A 23,670-nucleotide genomic window follows, 5' to 3' on the forward strand; every position below is an offset into this window, starting at 1 on the left:
TGATACAATCCATTGATTTTAGAGTAACTTTTCATGCAACCCCTCGTTTCATTTGTTTATATGAAATGGTAAGAAGCATTGATGGACAAGTTTACCCTTTCATTTCTAGGTTTGCCTTTTGTTTTTTCGGAAATAAGTGAATGAAAATTAAATTGAACCGATTAGCATATACTTTGACGTTAAGTGCGGTATAACTTTTTGGGAAGATATACTCTCTCAATAATAAGCTGCAAATAAGCGCCCATGTGTTGTGTATTAACAACAAGCAACAGCGAATGGCGTCCAGTCAGCGTGTAAGCACAAGCCTTCGGCCAGTGGTACATCTACCTCCATCCTGACGCTAAGTATTCTACTACTAGCAGTTGCCGGCAATGTCCAGCTGAACCCAGGACAGGAGGTAAATACCAACCTTAGCATCTACTACCAGAATATCTGTAGTTTTAAGAAATCACTCGTGGACTTTAACGTTGCTCTGAGTGACATGCATTACGACTGCATGTGTTTAACAGAGTTCTGGCTCGACGCTTCAATTGACAACAGTGAAATACTGCACGACAATAATATTTTCCACCAAAATGTTAAAAATATAATTACTTGTAAGAACTTTTTTTTTTTTTTTTTTTTTTTTTTTTTTTTTTGGCAGGTTGCTTCACGCCGCACCAACGCACATAGGTCTTATGGTGACGACGGGATAGGGAAGCCTAGGAGTGGGAAGGAAGCAGCCGTGGCCTTAATTAAGGTACAGCCCCAGCATTTGCCTGGTGTGAAAATTGGAAACTACGGAAAACCATCTTCAGGGCTGCCGACAGTGGGGTTCGAACCCACTATCTCCCGAATACTGGATACTGGCCGCACTTAAGCGACTGTAGCTATCAAGCTCGGTACTTGTATGAACACGGATGGTGGGGTTTTAATAGCAGTAAACTCTGCTTACGGTCCAGTGCAACAACCCAACCTAGTGGGAAACTGGGAATGTGTTGTTGCGAATGCCACCCCTCTCCCTGGCCAACCACTGTACATAGTCTGCTGTTACCTGCCCCCGAAAGAGTTGAGAGTACGGCTCACAGACTTCCGAGAAACCCTGGCTCGAATCAGTCGCGTAGCAAAACAAAATGACACTGTTATTGTGTGCGGTGATTTCATTGTAAGCCAATTAGCCTGGGCCTCAGACAATTCCAGATCTATTAATCCTATCCTCACCCATGTCAGCGAGGAAGCATGCTTTCTTTTAGAGATCACCAATGAATTTATCCTTCGCCAAGTTTGCAGTTTTCCAACACGAGGAAATACCTTCCTGGACCTTGCTTTCGTGTCTGAAAAAGTCACTAATAATACCCTGTGTGAAGCAACAGAACAGTTAGTACAATCAGATCATTCTGCACTTGAGTTCAGACTTTATATTTCTCATGTTCCTTGTTTACCACAGACTACAAAATCATTATTCGTATGGACAAAAGCAGACTCGCCTCATCTACGAAATATCTTATCCCGCTGTCCGTGGAACTTGCTCGAATCCTGTCCATCCTTTGGTGTCGCAGTTGACTTTTTTTATGACTTACTGCACAGCGCTCTTAAGGACGGCATACCTTTCCGCATAATGAAGACTAGGCATCTTCCCTCTTGGTAGGATTCTGAACTGTGAGACGAAATGCGGGCAAAGGAAAGAGCAAGGATACGAGCTGCAAAGTCTTCACTTCCCTCAGATTACATCGAATTTGCGACGCTAAGAAAGGAATACAAACAAATGCAGCGGAGGAAGTACAGGGATTATGTCGAGTCTGTTGAGGAAGATATTATCACATCCAGAAAGATTTTGAAAATTTATTAATTGCAAATCAAAATCTAGGTGGCTACCCTCTATGATGATTAATGAAGACAAGGCAATTAGCTCACTGAAAGAAATCCTGGATAATTTTGTTGACACTTTCAAAAAATTCCTTCCATCCAGTGTTCCCTGTAATTCTCACACCGAACAATTTGGGGAAATTAACTTATCATCAGTGGTAACTTCGTCCTCAGAAGTCTGCAAGAAGTCATCCGGTCCAGATCCCATTCCAGGAATTGTGTTATGTGAGTGTGCTGAGGAGCTGGCAAACCCACTAGCCACGATAATCAACTGGTCTCTTCGTACAGGCAATTTCTTGTCCAAATGGAAGAAAGTATATGTTATTCCAGTCTTTAAGAAATGTGAGAGATCTTTATTTGTCAATTACAGACCAGTAGTACTTCTTTCACTCATTTCCAAAGTAGCGGAAAGAGTCGTGTACAAAGCCTTGTAGAGTGCAGTCAGTGGTTTAATTAATATTAACCAGCATGGTTTTGTCCAGAAACGATCAACTACCACCAATCTTGCTGTGTGCTCCCACTTCATATCTAGCGCTCTGGACAATTGCAAGCAGGTTGATGCCGTGTACACAAACTTTTCTAAGGCTTTCGACTCTGTGCAGCATAATGCTCTTCTGACTAAGTTGTCAGCATATGGCTTGCTTGAATGGTTTAAATGCTATCTTTGCGACAGGAGGTACTCTTTACATGTTATATAATAGTAGCAAGAGACTGCAACTTCGATACATACATGTAAAATACGAGGGTATCATTTCTCGTCCTTATCAGCCTATGTCTGGCGTTCCACAAGGTTCACTACTGGGACCTTTGTGTTTCCTTCTATTTGTTAATGATCTGCCATCACAAATCCATTCGAGCAACTACCTGCTCTATGCTGATGACCTTAAACTCTACAGGGTAATTGAAAAGACGAATGACTGTGAATTGTTACAGTCTGATATAAATAATATTAGTGATCGGTGCAAAAAGTGGCATTTAACCCTAAATATTTCGAAGTGCAGTGCCAAATCCTTTACGAGAAAATCGCAAGTCAATGTATTCAATTATCATAGAAAGGATCAAGAAGTGAAGCTTGTTGATAAAATTAACAATTTTGGTGTTATTTTTAGTAATCAGAATGGTCTATCTTTCAATGAGCTTGTGTTAAATATCATTAACAAGGCATTTAAAACGTTAGGCTTCCTCAAAAGAAATTGCAAGAGTTTTAAATCTGTTGTCCCATTGAAGACCCTGTACTTCTTGCTTATATGATCTAGTCCAGGGGTGTCAAACCTTTTCCGACTAGCGTGTCACTTAACGTCTTGTTTATTGCTTTTTGCTGTCTAGTGTGCCATGGGTTATTTTCCTTTAGAATAATCATAAACCCCCTCGTTTGACTTTGTTCAGTTATTTGATTGCATTCATTATATATAATGTTCGACTGAATGTTCTCCTCCTTGCTTCTTAAATACCCTCCCGGGTAGGTTTTTCCCTCGGACTCAGCGAGGGGTTCCATCTCTTCCGCCTCAAGGGCAGTGTCCTGGAGCGTGACACTTTGGGCCGGATGATACAACTGGGGTGGAGGACCTCGACCGAATGTTTCATGGGATTTTTGCTAAAATCACTGAAAATTACATTTTTAAAGGGGTAAATTTTAGAAATAATATATTTTTGCTTTAGCCTAATAAAATTTACAAAACATATGGCCAATTTTTTTTTTTACAATTTGCCTTACGTCGCATGGACACAGATAGGTCTTATGACGATGATGGGATGGGAAAGGCCTAGGAGAGGGAAGGAACGAGCCTTCGCCTTAATTAAGGTACAGCCCCAGCATTTGCCTGGCGTGAAAATGGGAAACCACGGAAAACCATCTTCAGGCTGCCAACAGTGAGGTTCGAACCCACTATCTCCCGGATGCAAGCTCACAGCTGCGCGCCCCTAACCGCCCGGCCAACTTGCCCGGTGGCCAAAGAATTGATTGCGACGTATTTATTTATTAAAGCATAATGCTGGAATATGCTATGTCTGAAGATTACCGACCTATTTATTACATGTTAAAAAAATTAAAATATGGTAGTATGTCGTGTGGCGTGTCACATAAGTCGTGTTCGCGTGTCACCTAGTGGCACGCGTGGCATAAGTTCGCCATCCCTGATCTAGTCTAAGAGTACTGCTCTGAAGTGTGCACCCCTTCACAGCAATACTTAGTTAATGCCTTAGAGCGAGTACAGATCATATTCCCAAAATGGATCAGTAAAAAGTGTTTGGGTATCAAGCAGTCATTCATAGATTATGAGTTGTTTTGTACAAACATGTGTATTGAATCTCTTAGAACTAGGTGCAGGTATGGCAACGCACGTTTCATACACAAATGTATCGGTAATTTCCTTGACAGTCCCAAATTACTCCAGTTGCTACCAATTCATGTTCCTTCCCGCAACACCCGACAAGCTGTCATCTTTCACTTACCCAGGTGCAGAACGGAATCACACAGGAACTCTTGGTTTATGCAGGCCCTAAGATCCGTGAACAAAATTAGCGGGTTGGTGGATATATTTCACTCGTCAGCTAGTGAAATTCTCAGACATCTTATGGACGCTTCATAAACAGTGTGTTCCTTCTATCTTGTTCTGTGCATTTGGTAACTGAAAGTTATACTTCCTTCCTTCGGTCATTTCTAATGTATAAACACTTTCCTGTTTTCATGGGGGTTTTTTTCCTTGTGTGTTTTGTAAATATGTATACAGTATATTATATATTGCTTAGTTATAATTAGTATTAATAAGTGCTGTTAATATTGTTATTATTTGAATGTATTACCGTATTTACGCAAATAATTCCCGCATATTTAAAAAAATTGGGGTGCAGGTTTTATTTGCGTCAAGGTTGCCGACACGATCCTGGCTCACCTAGTTTTCGATGCTGAGTGTACAGTTATGCTTTGTGCAACCGTAGATGGAAGAAAACTCCCCATATGTCATATTTAAAAAGAAAACAATTCAGACTTTTAATTCTAAAGTGACTTTACATTTTTTTAAATATTACCGTATTTTACAGAGTAATTTAAATTCAAAATTACTCCACGTCACGATAGAACGCATCTTCCAGAACGTGCATGTGTAGCTTTCCACACTTTCACTCACTTCCGTCTGTCTGTAGTGTGTTTCATAGTTGAAAATAGAGTAAAATCGTAATTCTTTTGTATTCAGTGTTTTAAGGGCTGCCACAATATCGTATAGCAGGCAGTACGCGAAAAAGCAGAATCTGTGAAAACTGGCGAGGGTTGGCATTTCTGAATTACAAGGTGGCTGTTCATTCAAAATCATGTAATTGGAAGCCCGATTTTTGTATTACAAAGACTTCGAATTAACGAGGTTTTACTGTATCGCAAAACTAACACAGATTTCGCCGGTGTGTCTATTTCAAGTGTTTACATTGCACGAAAAGAATTATCCAACACCGGTCGCATTACTCTCCGGTAAAAAGAGACTACGTGTGAGGAGTGTTTTAGACATGGAGTGTGACGAACTTGCAAGTAATTTAGGAGAGGATTCTAGTGATGTAAGAGACAACGAATCTTCCCATCTGCAGGGAATCGAGCCTATTGCAAGTTCAGATTAATGAAATACCTGTCACGTAAGTAGGCCTACTTGCTCATTTTCATATTTGCGTAAAGACCACGTGGACCTCGCGGAGTGATACAAAATGTTTGTTTATGCCTACGTTACTCTTTCGATGGAAGGAATTTTAGTTCATTTAATTTTTTTTCAAAACGAGCCTTCCTAAAATTAGGGTGCGGGCATTATTCGACGGCGGGGATTATTAAGGTAAATACGGTATATCATCTGTAGTAAGTATTAAATCATCTTTATTTGGAAAATTAATAACTCTGTTGATGATAAATAAACAAATCAAATCTTTTTGTAGTCACTGACCTCATCGGGAGGTTTTCTACCATTTCTTCACGATACACATACAGTGTGCTCTTCTTTCTTTTGACATCTGTAATGCAAAACACTCTCACAGTAAGTTGTGTTAAATAGAAGAGTTCATGAACTGAAACCTTTGTCAAGCTTACGTTCTGCATGTAATCAAATGCTAAGGACAGGATATGAGTATCTTTCTTTCCTTCTGCAGATGCTTCATGCATTAATGCCATTTTCTTGCGTTGCGGTTGTGTACCATCAGTTCGGCTGCATCTGATCGTTTTTCCACTTCAAGATGTGGGGACTTCATCTTAAGTTCAAATTGTTCACAGGTAAAGCAGGTATCGACCTGAGATCTTCCAAATCTGTACGCAAAACTTTTGGGAAAATCAGTCCAGTAGACGTAGTACGATACAGTTCTAAAGTGAGGATGTTTTTCTTTGTATAGGGGCGACATTGATTTTACTGACTCATTAACACGTTTTCCCACTTAGCATGTCGTAAATTCAAAGTCCCGATTCTCATTGTATTAAATCTATATGAAAATTCCTCACTTATCGCGTCACAAATTTTCGTTATTACCTCTTAGTACAACCACATTTTTCCTAGCCCTGAAATTATTATTTTTCATTCCTTGTGAAAAAGTGTGATTTTCAGCTCTGCTAAGAGCCGTTGCCACAGTTGCGTGATTATGGGGAAAAGGCCTTGAATACCGGAACTTCAAAGGGCGAGTTGCAACTTCGGGGATCAAGCTGTTAGCCTCAGGAATGCTTAGTTTTGCTTGTAGGTTAGTAGGAGATTGCTGAATGACACATTGAGTCTATTTGTGCTTGTGTTTCGTTTTCCATTCAGAAGTTAGAAACGTATGTTGTGTTGAGTGGTGCAGTGAAATTTTGCCACGTGAAACGGCAGCCTACATCTGGATTAGGAATATGATCATGTGAAATTGACTAGCGTAGTGCATATTTGTCTTGTATTAGCCTAGTTATGGATATGGAAAAAGTCGTGAAATTCCTTACTGTTGAAGACAAAATTGAAATCTGCCAGAAACTGGACTGGCGTCCACATGTAGCTCACAGAGGTGACGAATGTTGAACTTGCACCGTCGAGTTTCGACTCAATCAGTTGGTAGATGTTTTCAAAATGGCGGCTGATTCCTCCCGGTCACACATGCTCAAGTGTAACCTTCAATTCCTTCTCTAAGAGTGTGACAAGAAAATAATGTTTAATAACCCACTGCCCCGAAATAAAAGGCTTCTACTAATATTTGTTTTAGAAAAAGTGTGATCTGCAATAATACTTCGATATTTTTATTGAGCCATGAGCATATGTTTTCATGTACAGTAGAAGTCCATTAAAGTGAGAATTCATAACGGCGTAAAGTTTACTCGCTATAATGGATTGTCAATTAATTAAGAGATTTATTTATTTGATACAGGCTATAGTAATAATAATAGTAATAAGTTTAAATAAGTATAAAAGATAACAAAGGTATAAACAACAATAAATTAACATTTTTAACAGTAACAATGTAACAACAATGACAACGATAACTGGCAAGTGTCAGGTACAGAAATTAGGAAAGAGAAAGGTCGAGGGTTGGAGAGACGGAAAAAAATGGAAACCTGGAGAGAGGACTTCAAAGGAATCTTTTCATTTTTTGTTTGAAGGATGTAAAATATGTCGATATCGGGTAGTGTGTTACCAAGGGTAGGGCGACTGTGGAAGATAGAGCGTTGTTGTACGGTTAGCCGCAGACGGGACACATGATGAGTGCGCCAGTTGCATGTAGGGCGGCTAGGAACGTATATAGGGAAGTACGTCGGAGGATACATTTCGTGTGTATGTATCTTCAGTCTTCAGCCCTAAGGCTGGTTGTATCCTCAACAGCTCCACCATCAGCTGTCATAGATGGCTTAGGCATCACTGAAGAGGCGTACTAAGGAAATGAGGAGTGAGGTAGTTTCCCGTTTCTTTCCTCACCGAGCCAGAAGTTGCTATTACATATGAGTCTGCCCTGAAATGCATGCACCAACCGACCCTATGAGCAACATTTTCACACCATTCATAGCAGGGTAGCCATTGATTATTTTGTAAAGGTAACATAGATCGGACAACTGTAAACGGTTCTCAGGTCACGTATACCCAGGTAGTTCATAATGTCAGATTTAATTTTGTTTACAACTTGCAATATTGAAGAAGTCGTAGATCAAATACGTAAATGTGGTACGGAGCAAGTTCTTAAAGAGTAGTAGCAAGACATATATGCCGATCGACACTGTGCTTCCAAAAGTTTGTGGAAAACCGATGAAAAAATTTTAAAAGTTCAAGTATCAAGCCTTTAAATGCTGATATGAGTGAAATAGTACAATAGAGTTGTATATTATTTGTCGAAAGAAATATATCCATGTTAAAGAAATATATGACATAGAAAAAACAGTTGTGAAGAGAAAAAAATACTAAAAAGCACAAAATGAGAACAGTTGAGGAGCATAATGACTAGGGCCCGGGTTTATACGCACGGAAAACTCCAAAAATATGCATGCACATATGCACTAAAAATCTTGAAAATATCCACCAAAAATAAAACAAAATACACTTTCCAAACACATTATTTAATTTCAACTCAGTGTTAAATTGATATACTTCATTCCTTGCAAATGATGTATGGCAGTAGGTTATCTAAGCTACAGTTTTCTTTTTCAATATTTTCAGGGATCAATGACTTTCTTTTGTCGGACAGAATTAATTTATACGCTGAAAATGATTGTTCTTCGTCGACGGACGTAACTGGACAATACTTGTAAACTGGCACTAACTAACTGCTCCAAATATTCTTCTGGCAAAGACTGCCTGATCCCACTTACGTAGTTGCTTATGGGTTGAATCTTCTTCAGTCCTGGGTTTGAGTCCAACACCGCACTGAGTTTCCTTTTAACTTTTTCTACAGTTTCACCACGGACACCACTAATGGTGTTTTGAATTAACTGAAAGGATTCGTGTAGGGGTGCACTGCAAGTTTCTAGGCCCTTAATCAACTTCGAAAGTGACGAATCATGCACATGGATGAAACTGATATATTTAAATATAGTTTCAGATTCAAATGCGCACTTTGCTTCATGAACACGCGCAGTATGACTATTATCAATACTTTTAACTAACCCTAAAAGTATTAAGATAATACTGTAATGGGATGTTTTACTTACATGTATCCAGCAAAAGTAAAATGGATGATTAGTCATATTTAAAAAAAAATCAATACGTATTCCAGTTTTTCAGGTTGGTCACAAGCACTACATTATCTGAAATTGAATTCCAAGATATACAAAATGTGCCAAATTTCATTACAAGCACAATGATATATAATAATAATAGAAATTTCAATGAATAATGAAAAGTCACAGGTAAAAAGACTCAGAGGGAGTCTGTTGTGGTGGGTCATTAGGTGTAAATGTGCCTGGTAGGGTCAGCACGTTTGGATTGTCTACATCACTACTTGACGCATCAATATAGTCATGGGTATCTAAATTAGGGTCATATTCTTCCCCACTTCCAGAAGAAAAGTTGTCTATTGATAAATCATCAGGAAAATCTTCTACATTACCAATGTCGTCTTCACTCTCATCACTCCTAACCTCCTCCAATGCTTCTCTAATTGCACTTGAACCACTTAGTTCACTCATGTTTATATTATAATAATCAGTAAAATCAGTTTGAGAGTGTTGAAGGGAGACTAAAGGAAGCCTTAGATGAACTGAGTCCATACTGCAGAGAAAGCCATCTAAAGCCTAACACCTCAAAGACGCAAGTTTGCGCTTTTCACTTAAAGAATATGCAGGCAAGAAGAAAACTGAAGATTTTCTGGGAAGGTGCTCTCTTGGATCATTGCTCAACACCTAAATATCTAGGGGTGACTCTGTATCGTGCACTCACGTATGAACAACATTAACTTAACACGAAACACAAAGTATCTACGCGAAATTCCATTCTTTGCAAGTTATGCGGTACCATCTGGAGAATGCAAGCTCAAATAGTGGGAACTACTGCTTTAGCACTGAGCTACTCTGCAGCAGAATATGCATGCCCTGTTTGGTATAGATCGTGTCATGCCAAACAGGTGGATATTGCTTTAAATGAAACTTGCCGGCTTATAACTGGTTGCCTAAGGTCTACACCTTGTGATAAGGTATATTGCTTGGCTGGCATTGTTCCCCCAGATATTAGACGTGAAGTAGCTGCCAAACATGAAAAATCTAAAGTAGACATTTCACAAACACATCCATTACATGATTATCAACCGGCTCAACAACAATGAAATCGAGGAGAAGTTTTCTTCATTCTACTGAGTGCCTTTCGGAGTCACCTCAATCATCAAGACTAACTTCCTGGAGATTCAGAAACCTTCATCTCAATGGATGGATGGATCCATCTGAAACTCTTCCAGCCTGTTATGAAGGGTCGTGGTCTACATGGAAGAGTCTGAACAGGCTACGGTCTGGGGTCGGTCGATCTAAGAACAATATGAAGAAGTGGGGTCTATCTGAAGAGTCAACCCTCTGTGTCTGCGGAGAAGAACAAACTATGGCGCACCTCCTTAATTGCAACTCCTGCCCTCTCGTTTGCACCATGCAAGATTTAGTGAAGGCCACACCAAATTGTCGAGATCTTGCCAAATTCCGGTCCGATATGATATAATTGTTACTTTGAATGTACCTCTAGTATGTTTTTTTACCAGTTAGGCCTATTTATTTATTTTTCATTCTTAACTAATAATTTATATGATGTATTGCTTCTGATACAAATAAATAAATAAATCACTAAACTAAAATAAACCACTTAAAATAGAGTAAATCAGGCACACAATTATCACAAATTGGCCAGCAAACAATAATCTTCAAACGCTCGAAGCAACTGGACAGTTTGTGTAGACGGAAAGAAAGACCCGTTCACAGCTGACAAGATTGCCGCTTACTGCTTTCCTTCCCCAACCAAAGACCAACTTGCCTTGCTTACCAGATAGAGAATTTCATTTCGCAGCGAGAATGTTTGTAAAATCGATTGTTATAACGATTTTACTAGTTGTTATACCGACTTTACGAATCGTCTCACTGCGAGATGATAGCACTTGAGCCGGGACCCGAATCGTCTCGTAGTGAGTCAATAGCACTTGGAGGGTTAACCTCAAGATCTAATATATTGACTTCAAACCTTGCAGCAAGAGTGCTAAAGAACGTCACACTGCTTATGATCTCTACAAAAAATTATCTTCATGGAAAAGTCTTACATTTCACTTGTATCCTTCAGTTCTTTTAACACTCACAGCAAGAGTGTAAAAACTACATGAACTTCAATTGTTCACTTCATGAAAGTGTTATATGTGTTACAGTTATCCTTTAATGTGATTTTTGTGTTTTGATATTTGAATACTTCTTGTCATGTTTTTCTATCGGCTGATGATGACATAAATATGTGTCGAAACCGGTCCCAAACCAAATTAAACATGTTGACATAAGTTTGTGCAACGGTTTATCATTGTATTGAATAGGTGGAACCTCTCTCTTTTTAACATTGTGATGTCACAGAGATTAGAAATTCAACAGACGTACATCCTTTTGACTGGGAATAACGTCTTATATTTGTTTATGATTTAGTTCTTTTGCCCTGTTCTCTTAATCGGCTGATGATGGCACTGTAAAAGTGTCGAAACAGGTACCAAAATTAATATGTTTTAACTTAATATTGGAACAACTTAATAACGGTGTGTTGAAAAGGTGGGAACCTCTATATTTTCTTCATAGTATTGTGATCTCCTTCGAATGTCGAGGAGAGGGCTCGCAAGTGTACATAGCGAGAAAACGATATGGTTACAAGTAACTATTCTCATTTTGGTTCCGTATGGTGCCGAAGTTCACCGATCGCATCTTGTGGCAGTTGTTTCACTTTTCTTATTCAAACAGCACCACCTAACCAAACTTAACCATACTATATCTATCATGAAAACATATTCCAAGCGCTAGTAGAGAAATGATAACAGTCTCGCAATAAATATACATGGAAATAGCCTTTCCAAAATTTAATCAGGCGCAAGAACAAACCTCTGAAATTACAATGCGCTCTACCATATCTTGAGGTATATCACATTCTTACTTAATTTCAGTGTAGAGTGTTCAAATGAAGTGTTTGTTTATTTACCCTATATTTCTAATGATTTAACAACTGCTATCGACCACGTTATTTAAGTGTTTGTTACAAAAACCTGTTGTCTTCTTTCCTTTCTAATTTTCTTTATGGAACAGCAGTTGACAGGTATTACTAATCGATTCCGATTTACTCCGACATCGCCTTCAATTGTAGAGGAGAGAGCAGTGTTGCCAAATTATGTTAAATCTAGCTTATTTAATCCCAACATCTAGCGACGAAAGAAAAATATTCCTGCTGTTTTCACCCAGCTAAATCTGGCTTATTTCATCCAACTTTCCTCATGTGGCATTGTGGTTCCCCTAGTACGAATGAAGACACTGTCTCTCTCCCTAAGTTCCCTTCTTGTATGACGTGATAGCAACAGTGAAACTAGCTATCCCCTGCCTCTCGAAAGAGGTGACTAAAAACGGCCGCAATAGCTCTGAACTTGAGAGCGTGTGTTGGCGACCACGGGACCCTAAGCTGAGTCCTGGCATTGCTTCCACTTACTTGTTTCGGGCTTCTCATATTCATCTATACACTTGTCCGGTTCCGACCCTGACGCTGTTAGGCTCTTATGGGTAGGAAGTATTTCATTTTCAGGCCCTTCATGGCCCTTGTCTTTATTTGTCTGATATCTCCATTTTTTGAAGTGTCGAACCCTTTCCATTTTTTTCTATTTCAATCAATCAGTCACTGGTGATCTGCATTTAGGGCAGTCGCCCAGGTGGCAGATTCCGTATCTGTTGTTTTCCTAGCCTTTTGTTAAATGTTTGCAAAGAAATTGAAGTTTATTGAACATCTCCCTTGGTAAGTTATTCCATTCCCTAACTCCCCTTTCGATAAATATTTGCTCCAATTTGTCCTCTTGAATTCCGAGTTTATCTTCATATTGTTATCATTCCTACGTTTAAAGACACCACTCAAACTTATTCGTCTACTGATGTCAGTGTTAATAGAGGGTGGTTGCCTAGTTGTACTTCCTCTTAAAACAATAATCACCACCACCACCTGTGATGACTAGCTCGGTGTACACAATTAAATGCCCATGTTTGCGGTTATAGTAGTTTACTAATTGAACAGAACAAAGAACAATTTCATTCCCTACACAGTAAGCAGTGCTATACATATTTGGCTTATTCTTTAACCTTTTCTACTTCTGATTTAGCTTTTTCTAGCTTATGTTGGATGACGATCTAGCTTATTAAATTAAAGTTGGGTTGGCAACGCTGGGAGAGAGCTCATAAACGCACATAGCGAGAAAACGATGCCGAAAGTTGCATTTTGTGGCAAATGGTTCATTTTTCTTATTCAAACAGAGTCACTTTACCGCGTATGTACCATGAAAAACATTTATCAACTGCCAGTAGAAAAGTGATAACCTTCTCGCTATACATTTAGATGGGAATAGCCTTACCGAAATAACCTGACGCAAAAAAAATATAATCTAACGTTAGAAATCAGTAATGAACTCTGCCATATCTTGAGGGTTATTGCATTCTTACTTAATTTCAGTGTAGAGGTTTTAAAATTAAGCGATTGTTTACTTAGCCTTTACTTCTAATGAGCTATGTTATTTACATATTTATTATGAAAACATGTTCTCCTCTTTCATTTCTGATTTTATATACGGAACTGCAGTTCACGGATATTACTAATAGACTCCAACATTGCCTTCGATTGTCGAGGATAGAGCTAGAAAAGTTAACATTTTGTGGCAAATGCTACCGTTTTCTTATACAAAATGTGTCACTTGACTTAACTGTGCTATATGTTTCATGAAAACATATTTCAAGCGGCAGTAGAGAAATGATAAACTTCTCGCTAAAAATTTACATTATAATAGCCTTTCCAAAATGTAACCAGGCGCAAGAAAACATAAAACTAATCTCTGAAATCAATGATGCACTCTGCCATATCTTGAGGTGTATTCCATTCTTACATAATTGCAGTATTTAACATTAAAATTAAGCAATCATTTACTTCAGCTTTTATTTTTAACAGGTAACAACTGCTACCAGATGCTTTATTAACGCATTTATTACAAAAACATGTTCTCCTCTTTCATTTCCATTTTTCTTTAAGGAACAACAGTCGATGGATATTTCTAATCGACTCCGACATCGCCTTTGAATGTCGACGAAAGAGCTCGCTAGTGGACATAGCTAGGAAACTATACCGAAGATGATCGACCTCATTCAGTATAATTGCTGAGTGCATAAATGTCAGTAACGGAAAAAAATCTTGCACGCCTAATCTGTATGTAAGCGATTGATAATAAAGTTTAATATATAAATTTTAAAGGGACTGTCGTTATAAGGGGGTTCTCGTTATATGGCGTACACATTATAGCGGACTTCTTTTGTACATTGTTTGGCGGTTTTCGCACCTTTCAGTGAACTTATTTTATAAACACCAGAGGTAAAGGTTTTCATATTTCTTGTCTCTTGTTTTTCACACCTTTTAATACTTTCCTTTCATCTTCAGAAATAGTAGATATAGTTTTCACTGTACCCACAAATACGCAACGTAAAATGGCCTCATTTCGGAAAGAACCATACCTAGTGTTTCCATATCCCTTTTGGATACTTTTTGTTTGTTTATTTATTCAGCAGTACATTTTCTCGCTTAACATGTTCTTTTTTGTTGTCCACTGCAGAAACGTCTTAACAAGGTTTTACTATAATGGAAATGATCTAATATGATCATGAATAGCCTCATGAACATTGGGTGCAATGACACTTTGACGTCGTTTATCTTGAGCAGTCTTTCTATCCATTTTTAGTCCTCTTATTCTCCTCACTCGTTTCTCACTTACATCAAAGAATGAAAGAAATGCTTTCATGCATATTGTCATGTGTGTGGCCAACAATGTGATAAACAAAACTTGCACTTTTCACTACTTTGATGTCATTTTTATTTTTTGCGTCGCCTCTGTTTATCTTCTGCTACATCAGTCCGACCTTGGAGAAACAGGTCTTGATTATTTTTGTTAGGTATATTGTAGAATTTTGAAAAACATCCAAACTGTTGTCCTCTCCGAACTTTTCCAAGCATTTTAGCCCTTTCCACCCTGAGATTTTTTTTTTTTTAATTTCAAAATTTTACTAATGTCTTAAAGGATATTTTTGGATGTAGTTTTAGGGAAAAATACTTTTAAAAATTTACTGATCACCGTTCTCTCAGAAAAGCACTAGCACGATCGTGCGGGTTAGAGTTTAATAGTTCTGAATCTGACTTATATGTTTAACAATTTAACACTGTTCACTTTCAAGTAAAATTAATGTTGTATATTACACAGGTATGATCACATGCATTAATGTCTAAACAATAAATCAGTCAGTGACATATTACGATTTAAATCTAAAACATTTCTTTAAAAGCACATATTTTTGATCAAAATCAAGCACAAAATTGTAGTTAACATGTTGAAGTATGAAACATTCTCTTCTTGTATAAGCAAAGGTATACTCAGACTTGACCCACTTTACATGATAAAGTCTGAAACACTGTTTCTCCTTAGACAAACAAAGGTACTGGTCACAGTTGACACACATTTTTGGTGCGACTTTTACATGTTTCCAACTGGCAACATCTTGGTGAGGTAATGTCACTAACTAATGGCCAGTGGTCATACCCATCATAACGCTTGTCAGCCACTGGTTTTGGTGACGGAGTGTATATCTTCGTCTTCTTCTTAGGAGGCGAAACTACTACTACTTCTTCTTCTTCTTCCTCCTCCTCCACCTCTTGCTGCCTCTTTCTGCCTGGAGTTGAAATTAATGCCACTGCAATGGCAGTCCTAAATTGCAATAGATCATAGATCTTTGCCATTTTGTTGGCTCTACAATCTTCCCTGTAAACTAGCCAACTGTTTACAACGCTCATGTCCAGGAGGTGTAAAATTAACTTCAAAGTCCACTTTCTAGTCTTGAATCATGTGCGATAGGCTTCCATTAGCTGATCACACAAGTCGACTCCTCCCATGTACTGATTATAGTTTTTCACTATTGCAGGACAGTCAACTTCAATATATTTGTTATCTCTTATAGTTTTTCACTATTGCAGGACAGTCAACTTCAATATATTTGTTATCTCTTTTGCTCCAACATTTCACCTTGATTACAGGTTCACTCCTTGAGCATGTTGAAGCCATTACCACCCACTGGTTGTCCTTCCATTCAACTACAGTCGAACCTGTCCTAACGGACACCCTTATTCAGCAGACACCTCCCTATACTGACAATTTTCCTCGGAACCGATTTTATTTTACATAAGGCAAGTGTTAAATTGGCCTCATTTAAGCGGACACCTTGAACTACGGACAGCGCCATTTGTCCCGTCCACTTGACTTAAGCGGACACTTTACACGTTGCAGGACAATTTATTACACCGGACTACATGCCATTCTTTCGTTTAAAACCATTCTTCAGTCTTAAGGAAATCTCTTTTGAATGTTTGTACTATTTCGAGTGCAAGGGGAGAGAGTGTACATCGGAATGCAGTTCTACCTAGTGGTGTATAGGCCTATTCCGAGAATTCTAATTGCCCAGAAATGCTGTCAGAGACTGTTGACTCACAAGTTACCTGGGGATTTTTGTCCCTTCTTGCATCATTCTATTCATAACTCGGATTGTCGCTGATAAGGTCGAGCTCAGGTAGTCAACTTGAGAAGGAAAAGACAATGCAGGCGCTAATTAGTGAGGCAGAAATACCGTAGCAGTCTGTTAAACATGAGTAACAAGGGACGATCGTGTTTAGATCTCGAGGCAAGAAGAAATGTAATTATAGAAAGTGACAAGGGACTTTCAGTGAGAAAGCTTGCCGAAAAATTCATTTGCGGGAAAACTCAAATAAACACTCTTGTGAAGAACAGAACCAAAATTTTAAAGGAGTGGGAGGTAAATAGGAATTGAGGAGTGAAAAGAAAGCAGGAGTCATTTTTTTCAGAAGTGAACGTTGCGGTACATGAGTGGTTCACGTGTGCTCGAGTGAAGAAACTGTGTGTGAGTGGACCAATGTTACAAGAAAAAGCTCGAGAAATCGCAAATAATCTGAAAGTTGAGGATTTTGTAGCTAGCAATGGTTGGTTAGATTGTTTTAGAAAACTTCATAACGTTAGTTTCAAAACAGTCTGTGGAGGAGGTGGTGATGTGTCTGCGACTGAAGTAGCGGATTGGAAAGATAGGTTACCAGACCCTTTGAATAGTTACGAACTGAAAGACATTTTGAATGTTGATGAAACTGGTCCGTTCTTTAGGGCAATCCCGAAGAAGTCACTGACTTTGCCGAATGAAAGTTGCAAGGGTGGGAAAATGTCAAGAGAAAGAATCACCATCATGTTTTGTTGTAACGCACTCGGTGAAAAGGAAAATCCTCTAATAATCGGTACATCCTTGAGACCCAGGTGCTTTAAAAACATGGACTTAAATTGTCTTGGTGTCGAATGGCATGTGAATAAAAAGGCATGGATGACGTCAGCAATATTCGAGAATTGGCTCCTAGCTTTGGATTTCAAGATGAAGGCCAGAAACCGTAACGTGATCTTATTGCTTGATAATGCTACGTGCCATCCAGAAATACGGCTTTCAAATGTAAAACTCTTGTTCCTTCCACCCAATACCACTTCTCATCTTCAGCCATTGGATCAAGGAATCATTCAAGCATTCAAATTAGACTATCGTAAGAGGGTTTTACGGTCATTAGTGGCACACATGGATGAAGCAGGCTCAGCTTTTGATTTGATGAAGATCAATGTTGGTGATGCAGTTTCGTGGACAAAGGCAGCCTGGAATGCAGTCAGCGAAACCACAATCAGGAAATGCTTTGCAAAATGCAGCATCGTTAATTCTACAGTTGAAGAACAAGCAGAGGTAGAGGTTCAAAATGAATATGATGAACTTCTGACTTTAGCAACGACAGCTGGATTGTCGTATGATATTGAAGCCGAAGAAGAGAATATTCCTTGCTGTGACGATCTCGAGGGCGACTGGCAGTCCCGACTCCAGGACGCACTTTACGGTAAGCTTTCTGTGTTATCAAGTTATACAGTAATTGTATGTTGCACGTATCGTAAGGTCCATGTTTGTTTGCACCTCAACTCCTCATTCATTTTCTTCTTGTGATAGACAGCTTTTAATTCTTTTAAGCTAAATTTTCAGTTTTCATTTAATTCACTGCACTTCGCAAATATTTCTAGCTGTCCATAGCAGCCTTCATTAGTCTTACAAAAGGACCAGTTTGAATAAAACTTTTTATCGTTTTACAGAGCCCGAATCAGGAACGAAAAGTGGCGATTAGTCTTACAAAAGGACCATTTTGAATAAAACTTTTTATCGTTTTACAGAGCCCGAATCAGAACGAAAACTGACGATGACGGTGAGGTGGTAGAAGAACAAGAAGTTCTGACAATGAAGCAGGGACTAAATATCCTTAAACAGATAAAGAATTTGTGTATCACGCTGGACCGCGAGTACGGCGAGAACACTATGGAACCATTTAACAGACTTTATTCCGTTTTCGAGAATATCGCAGTTAAGAAAATGTGCTAAATTTACACAGACGAAGCTTCACGATTACTTCACGAAGCTGTAATGTTTGTAAATGATGTAAAATCATTTATAATAACTCTCTGTGAAATACTAACACAGAAATGACTTAGAATAATAAAAATAAAGATATGTATGCTTATATTTAAGGTGGATTGACGTAATAATATTAACAGTTGTATGGCCAATAGACGTTGCCATAACCTTAAATTAAACCTAACTAGCACAATCGTGCTACTATAAATTCAAGAGTGTATTGTGAGACCTGTTAATAATATAATTGAATTTCAATTATGCAGTCATAAACCTAGCTTATTTATACAAGAGCTTAAATAAAAAAACTCGTATATTATTAAAATATATATAAAATAATTTACTTACTCTCCGAGCACATGCCTACTCTCCTTGGTAAAAGTTTTGCTGCTTCTCTTGCCCTCCAGTGGCCAAGAAGAGTAATAAAAACAGTTGAAGCTTGCCACTGAAAAACGAGTGGGTTTCGACGGGAAAAATTAAAACTGAACCCGCACGATCTTGTGGGCTTGGGTGGAAAGGGTTAGATGAAAACTGAAATAGGGTGAAAGAGAATAATAATCAAAATGATGAAAATAATAATAATAACAACCGTAAAATAATTTAATAACATCGGTCTGAACAAAATTTTGTATATACTGTAATCCAAAGCAAACAAACACTGTAGGCAGTCCTGAAGATGGTTTCTTGTTTTCCCATTTTCACAGCAGGCAAACGCTGGGGCTTTACCTTAATTATGGCCACGGTCGCTTCCTTCCCTCTCCTAGCCCTTTCCTATCCCATCATTGCCATAGAACCTACCTGTATTGGTTCAACGTAAAGCAAATTGGAGAAAAAAACCTTGTGCATGCCAGGAACGACTTTTACATTATTGTATCTGTTTATATTGAATTGGTGCTAGACCTCAGGAGGCAGTCAGTCAGATATAGTGGGAAACCTTGCAAACATCACTTCTTGGATGTTGGAGAATAGAATCCAAACATATATCCTGTTTCACTTGGGTTGCATTTCTTCCCTCACATAGCTCTGAGCTTGCATTGGGTAGATGATGGGTTTGAATCCCATCGTTGGCAGTCCTGAATGTGGTTTTCTACAGTTTCCCTTTTTCACACCAGGCAAATGCTGAAGCTGTACTTTAATTTAGGCCACAGCCACTACTTTCCCAATCCTAGCCATTTTCGATCCTTGAATCGCTGAAAATCTTTGATGTGTTACTTAGTGCAACAGTAATCCATTAGCAAAAAACAAAAAAAAAAACTTATGTTCCTGTCTATCAAATCGGATTTGAATTTGTGAATTATACCTGGGCTGAGGGACCTATGATCCTGGACCATTGTGAGAGAGAATGGAATAAATAAATGTGGATAGAAGTGTAGAATTGGTGAAATGGTGTGGACAATGTTAGGCTGTGTTGGAGACAAAATCAGCTTCTCCTTATTGGGTAACAGAAGGAGAGATAGGTGTAGGAGAGAATTCCTTGTTTCTTTTTCTAAGATGATTGAATAGGAGGAGACTGGAGGGTGTTGGCTGTGAATACAGAGTTGTGAATGTGCTTTGCGTATATACCGGAGTCTGTAAAATGTGTCAAAGTAATTGATAATCCGTGATTAACATCTGTTAATGTATTAGGCATCTAATGATATGAATTAAACATGTGAGTAAATTTTAAGATGATGTTACGTGGGTTTTCATTGCAGGTGAAACAAGCCCTCGAGAAGTTAAGGGGAGCTTTATTTCAACGCCCACCATTGATATCTGCTGTGAAGAGACAGCTTCGGGTCAGAACTGTGTATGATAGTAAATTATTGGAGTATGATGAGGAGAGGCAAATCGGTAAGTTCCTATGGTGTATAATCCATGTACTAGTATATAGCTTATACTGAAGGGAGTAGTAGTGATTGTTATTAATTGGGGAGTGACTCAGTCTAATCAAAAGAGTAAGTGTAAGATTGCCCTAGCGTCCTAAGAATTAAGCTGTTGGTAAAGAACGGAAGGGCAGGGAATGAAAGACATCTGAGTTCTCATGAACCTAATACTAGTGGGGTCGGAAGAGACAGGATTGATCAGGGGAGGTCAATTGTACAACAAACAAAACCCCATGGCACTACAGCCCTTGAAGTGGCTTGGCCTACTAAGCGACCGCCGCTCAGCCCGAAGGCCTGCAGATTACGAGGTGTCGTGTGGTCAGCACGACGAATCCTCTCAGCCGTTATCCTTGGCTTTCTAGACTGGTGCCGCCATCTCACCATCAGATAGCTCCTCAATTGTAATGTCGTAGGTTGAGTGGACCTCTAACCAGCCCTCAGAACAACGTAAAAATCCCTCTATTCTATATTTAATAAAGTATTGAGGTAGTTCTTCGTTTCTTCTCTGATGCCTTGATCTGTCTTCACCAAGTTCCCATCATCTGTTTCCAGTACAAGGATATTGCTGTGTCACTTCTATTCTTGACTACTTTATAAAGGAACTTCCTATTACTTTCACAGTGAACTCTTCCCAGCACTTTTCCTTTTCTTCTTTAGTCAGTCGCTTCAGCAATAGTTTCTTGTTCTGGTACTCCTGTGCCACGTACTGAATTTCATCTTCTTGTGGATTGATTTCTGTTTTTTGTTATCTGCCTTCTTCTTTGCTGCATTTCTTTCTTTTACAGCAGTTTTCACCCTCTCATTCCACCATGGTGTTCCTTTCTCCCTGCATATTGCACTTGACTTTCCACATAGTGATTCGGCTTCTGAAACCAGGGTATTCTTGAATGTCAGCCATTTTCCTTCTACTCCTCTTTTTTTCTTTTTCTTTTTTGGTATTTGGCTTAGATCTTTCTTTGGTATTCTTTCACCATCATGTATGTCAGGTGGTTTCAGAGTTAAGAATATTTATGTTTTTAGGCCTCATCATCCCAGTCAAAACCCCTTAGGGGTGTATTGTTTAAAGACTACTACTTATTTAAAATCTAAGACACTGAACAGCTGTGGAATAAAATAATACACACCTCTGAAGTCTGTTACTATGGAAGATTTTACTTATATTATCATCACTCATGGTAAAGAGTTGTTTAGCTTGATATTGGAGGACTCATTGCTTCATTCATATATAAGGCAGTGAATTATGATAATAATCTAATGGTGTCAGCTGCCATGTGCAGGCAATTTTATTTTATGGCAACTAGGCTGCTTACACGTCACTTTTGACGTTTCGTTTTACTCTGCAAGATAAAGTGGATCTCTGTTTGGTGATCTATAGCTGAATGTTTTTTAATTAATTTTGTTGGATAAATACCAAGTGTATCACCGGAAATCTTTTACATGTCAACATTGTATGATATGGATTGTCAAATGGACTTTTTTTGCTCATCAAACATCCGACTACGTCTGCTGGGTTTGAACCTACAATTTTGGGATTCAGAGGCTGTGCCACTGATCTGCAGAGGGAGCTATAAAATTATAATAAACCATCTCCAGATGATGTTCCGAGAGGATTCGTCGTGCTGACCACACGGCACCTCGTAATCTGCAGGCCTATGGGCTGAGCAGCGGTCGCTTGGTACGCCAAGGCCTTTCAAGGGCTGTAGTGCGATGGGGTTGTTGAGATGATGTTGCCAGGTGCCTGTTTTTTTAAAATGCTTTTATTCCTCCTTTTAAATAATTCTAGAATCTCCATAGGTTATTAGTGGACTTCAAACGGGGAAAAGTTCCTTCAACAGAAGGAAAGTGCACCTTCCCAAGGCTGACAGCCCAATACTTTGTTGCAGTGTGTCCTCTGAGCTCCTACGCTGGTGTCCTCGCACTATCTGGATGGTACACCAGAGGCGACGGTGTATATCAATAGCATGTCTGTAAACCTGTAAATATTTCATTGTATAGCTTGTAATTATTTATTGATTTGTAAAGTGATGTAATTCTTTTTTATTTATTTATTTATTTATTTATTTATTTATTTATTTATTTATTTATTTATTTATTTATTTATTTATTCAGGATCAGCAACAGCATAATGCCGAATTACAAAGATCCGAGCTATGTACAAATATTTACAAAATACACAAGTATACACTATAAAAACTGTACAATCATATATAATACATATTTACATAAACAACGACATTAACAAAGGAAAATACATTTGCAGTAAATACAGGAGCAGAACAGGAAAGAACAAGAAGGATAATTAAGTTATATGAGAATTATCATGACAGAAGGAAGGAAACGTTATGAATATGTCTAGGTTCTTGTTGATAGATAAGGTATTAAATGTTGCTGGAGTATGTACAGAAAGGAACTTTTGGATGAGAGAAAGTAAGGAGTATGAAATAGGGTCTTCATTCTGGTACTATGGGATAGGACGTGGAGGGGGAATAAGGAAACTAAATTTGGCGACCTAAATAGACCATTAGCTGCTTTGTATAGCAGCTTTAGATCGGCTACTTTCCTCCAAGCATGAAGAGTCTTGAGTTTCAGTTTCCCAAGGTCTTGGATAGTGCTCAAGCTGCAACATGCAGGGACCCTGGCTCTGACGTTAGCACAGAAAAAGATTGTACACGGTCAAGGTGGCTGAAATTTGAAGAAGCAGAAATGGACCAGACTGGAGAGGCGTATTCAACAATAGGTAAGATACAGGAAACTTAGAATGCTCTGATGGCATTTACATCTGTGATGTCAGAAAACCTGTAGAGTAAACCAAGGAGTGACATAGCACGTGAGGTGACCCTATTTATGTGCTAGACAAACAACAATTTACTGTCAAAATGCACTCCTAAGTCTTTTTGATTGTCAACAAGTGCAGTCGGTTGGTTCAGTAGGTGATATTCTTCTAGAATGGGGGATTTACGAAGTGTGAACGAAATGGTGGAACACTTGGAGGGATGAGGTTTAAGACCCCATGTAGTACACCAGCTGACAGTGAATCAAGTGCATTTTGCAATTGGATTGAATGTGTGGGAGAATCGATCTGCTTGAAGATTTTACAATCATCTACAAACAGAAGAATTTCACATGAATGGTGGGAAACATATCGATAAGGTCATCACTAAACAGGGCAAAAATAAGGGGACCTAGGACACTGCCCTGCGGGACACCAGAGAGGTTGGTGGTGGGAGAAGAACTGTATCCATCATGAACCACGCGCTGTAGTCTTTCACTCAGAAAGCTATTAATTAGAACTAG

The 23,670-nt window shown here is 38.7% G+C and overlaps 1 protein-coding gene across 1 annotated transcript in view; it reads left to right on the forward strand.

The window, feature by feature from the left end:
* Nop60B (dyskerin pseudouridine synthase 1 Nop60B) overlaps window positions 1-23,670 on the forward strand; it is a 172,073-nt gene that overhangs the window by 53,766 nt on the left and 94,637 nt on the right. Inside the window, exon 5 of the mRNA XM_067151745.2 lies at window positions 20,209-20,344. Coding sequence (XP_067007846.2) covers window positions 20,209-20,344 — 136 coding nt within the window. The remainder of the gene's footprint in view (window positions 1-20,208; window positions 20,345-23,670) is intronic.

The sequence above is a fragment of the Anabrus simplex genome, chromosome 7 (genome assembly GCF_040414725.1).
Source record: "Anabrus simplex isolate iqAnaSimp1 chromosome 7, ASM4041472v1, whole genome shotgun sequence".
Lineage (NCBI taxonomy): Eukaryota > Metazoa > Arthropoda > Insecta > Orthoptera > Tettigoniidae > Anabrus > Anabrus simplex.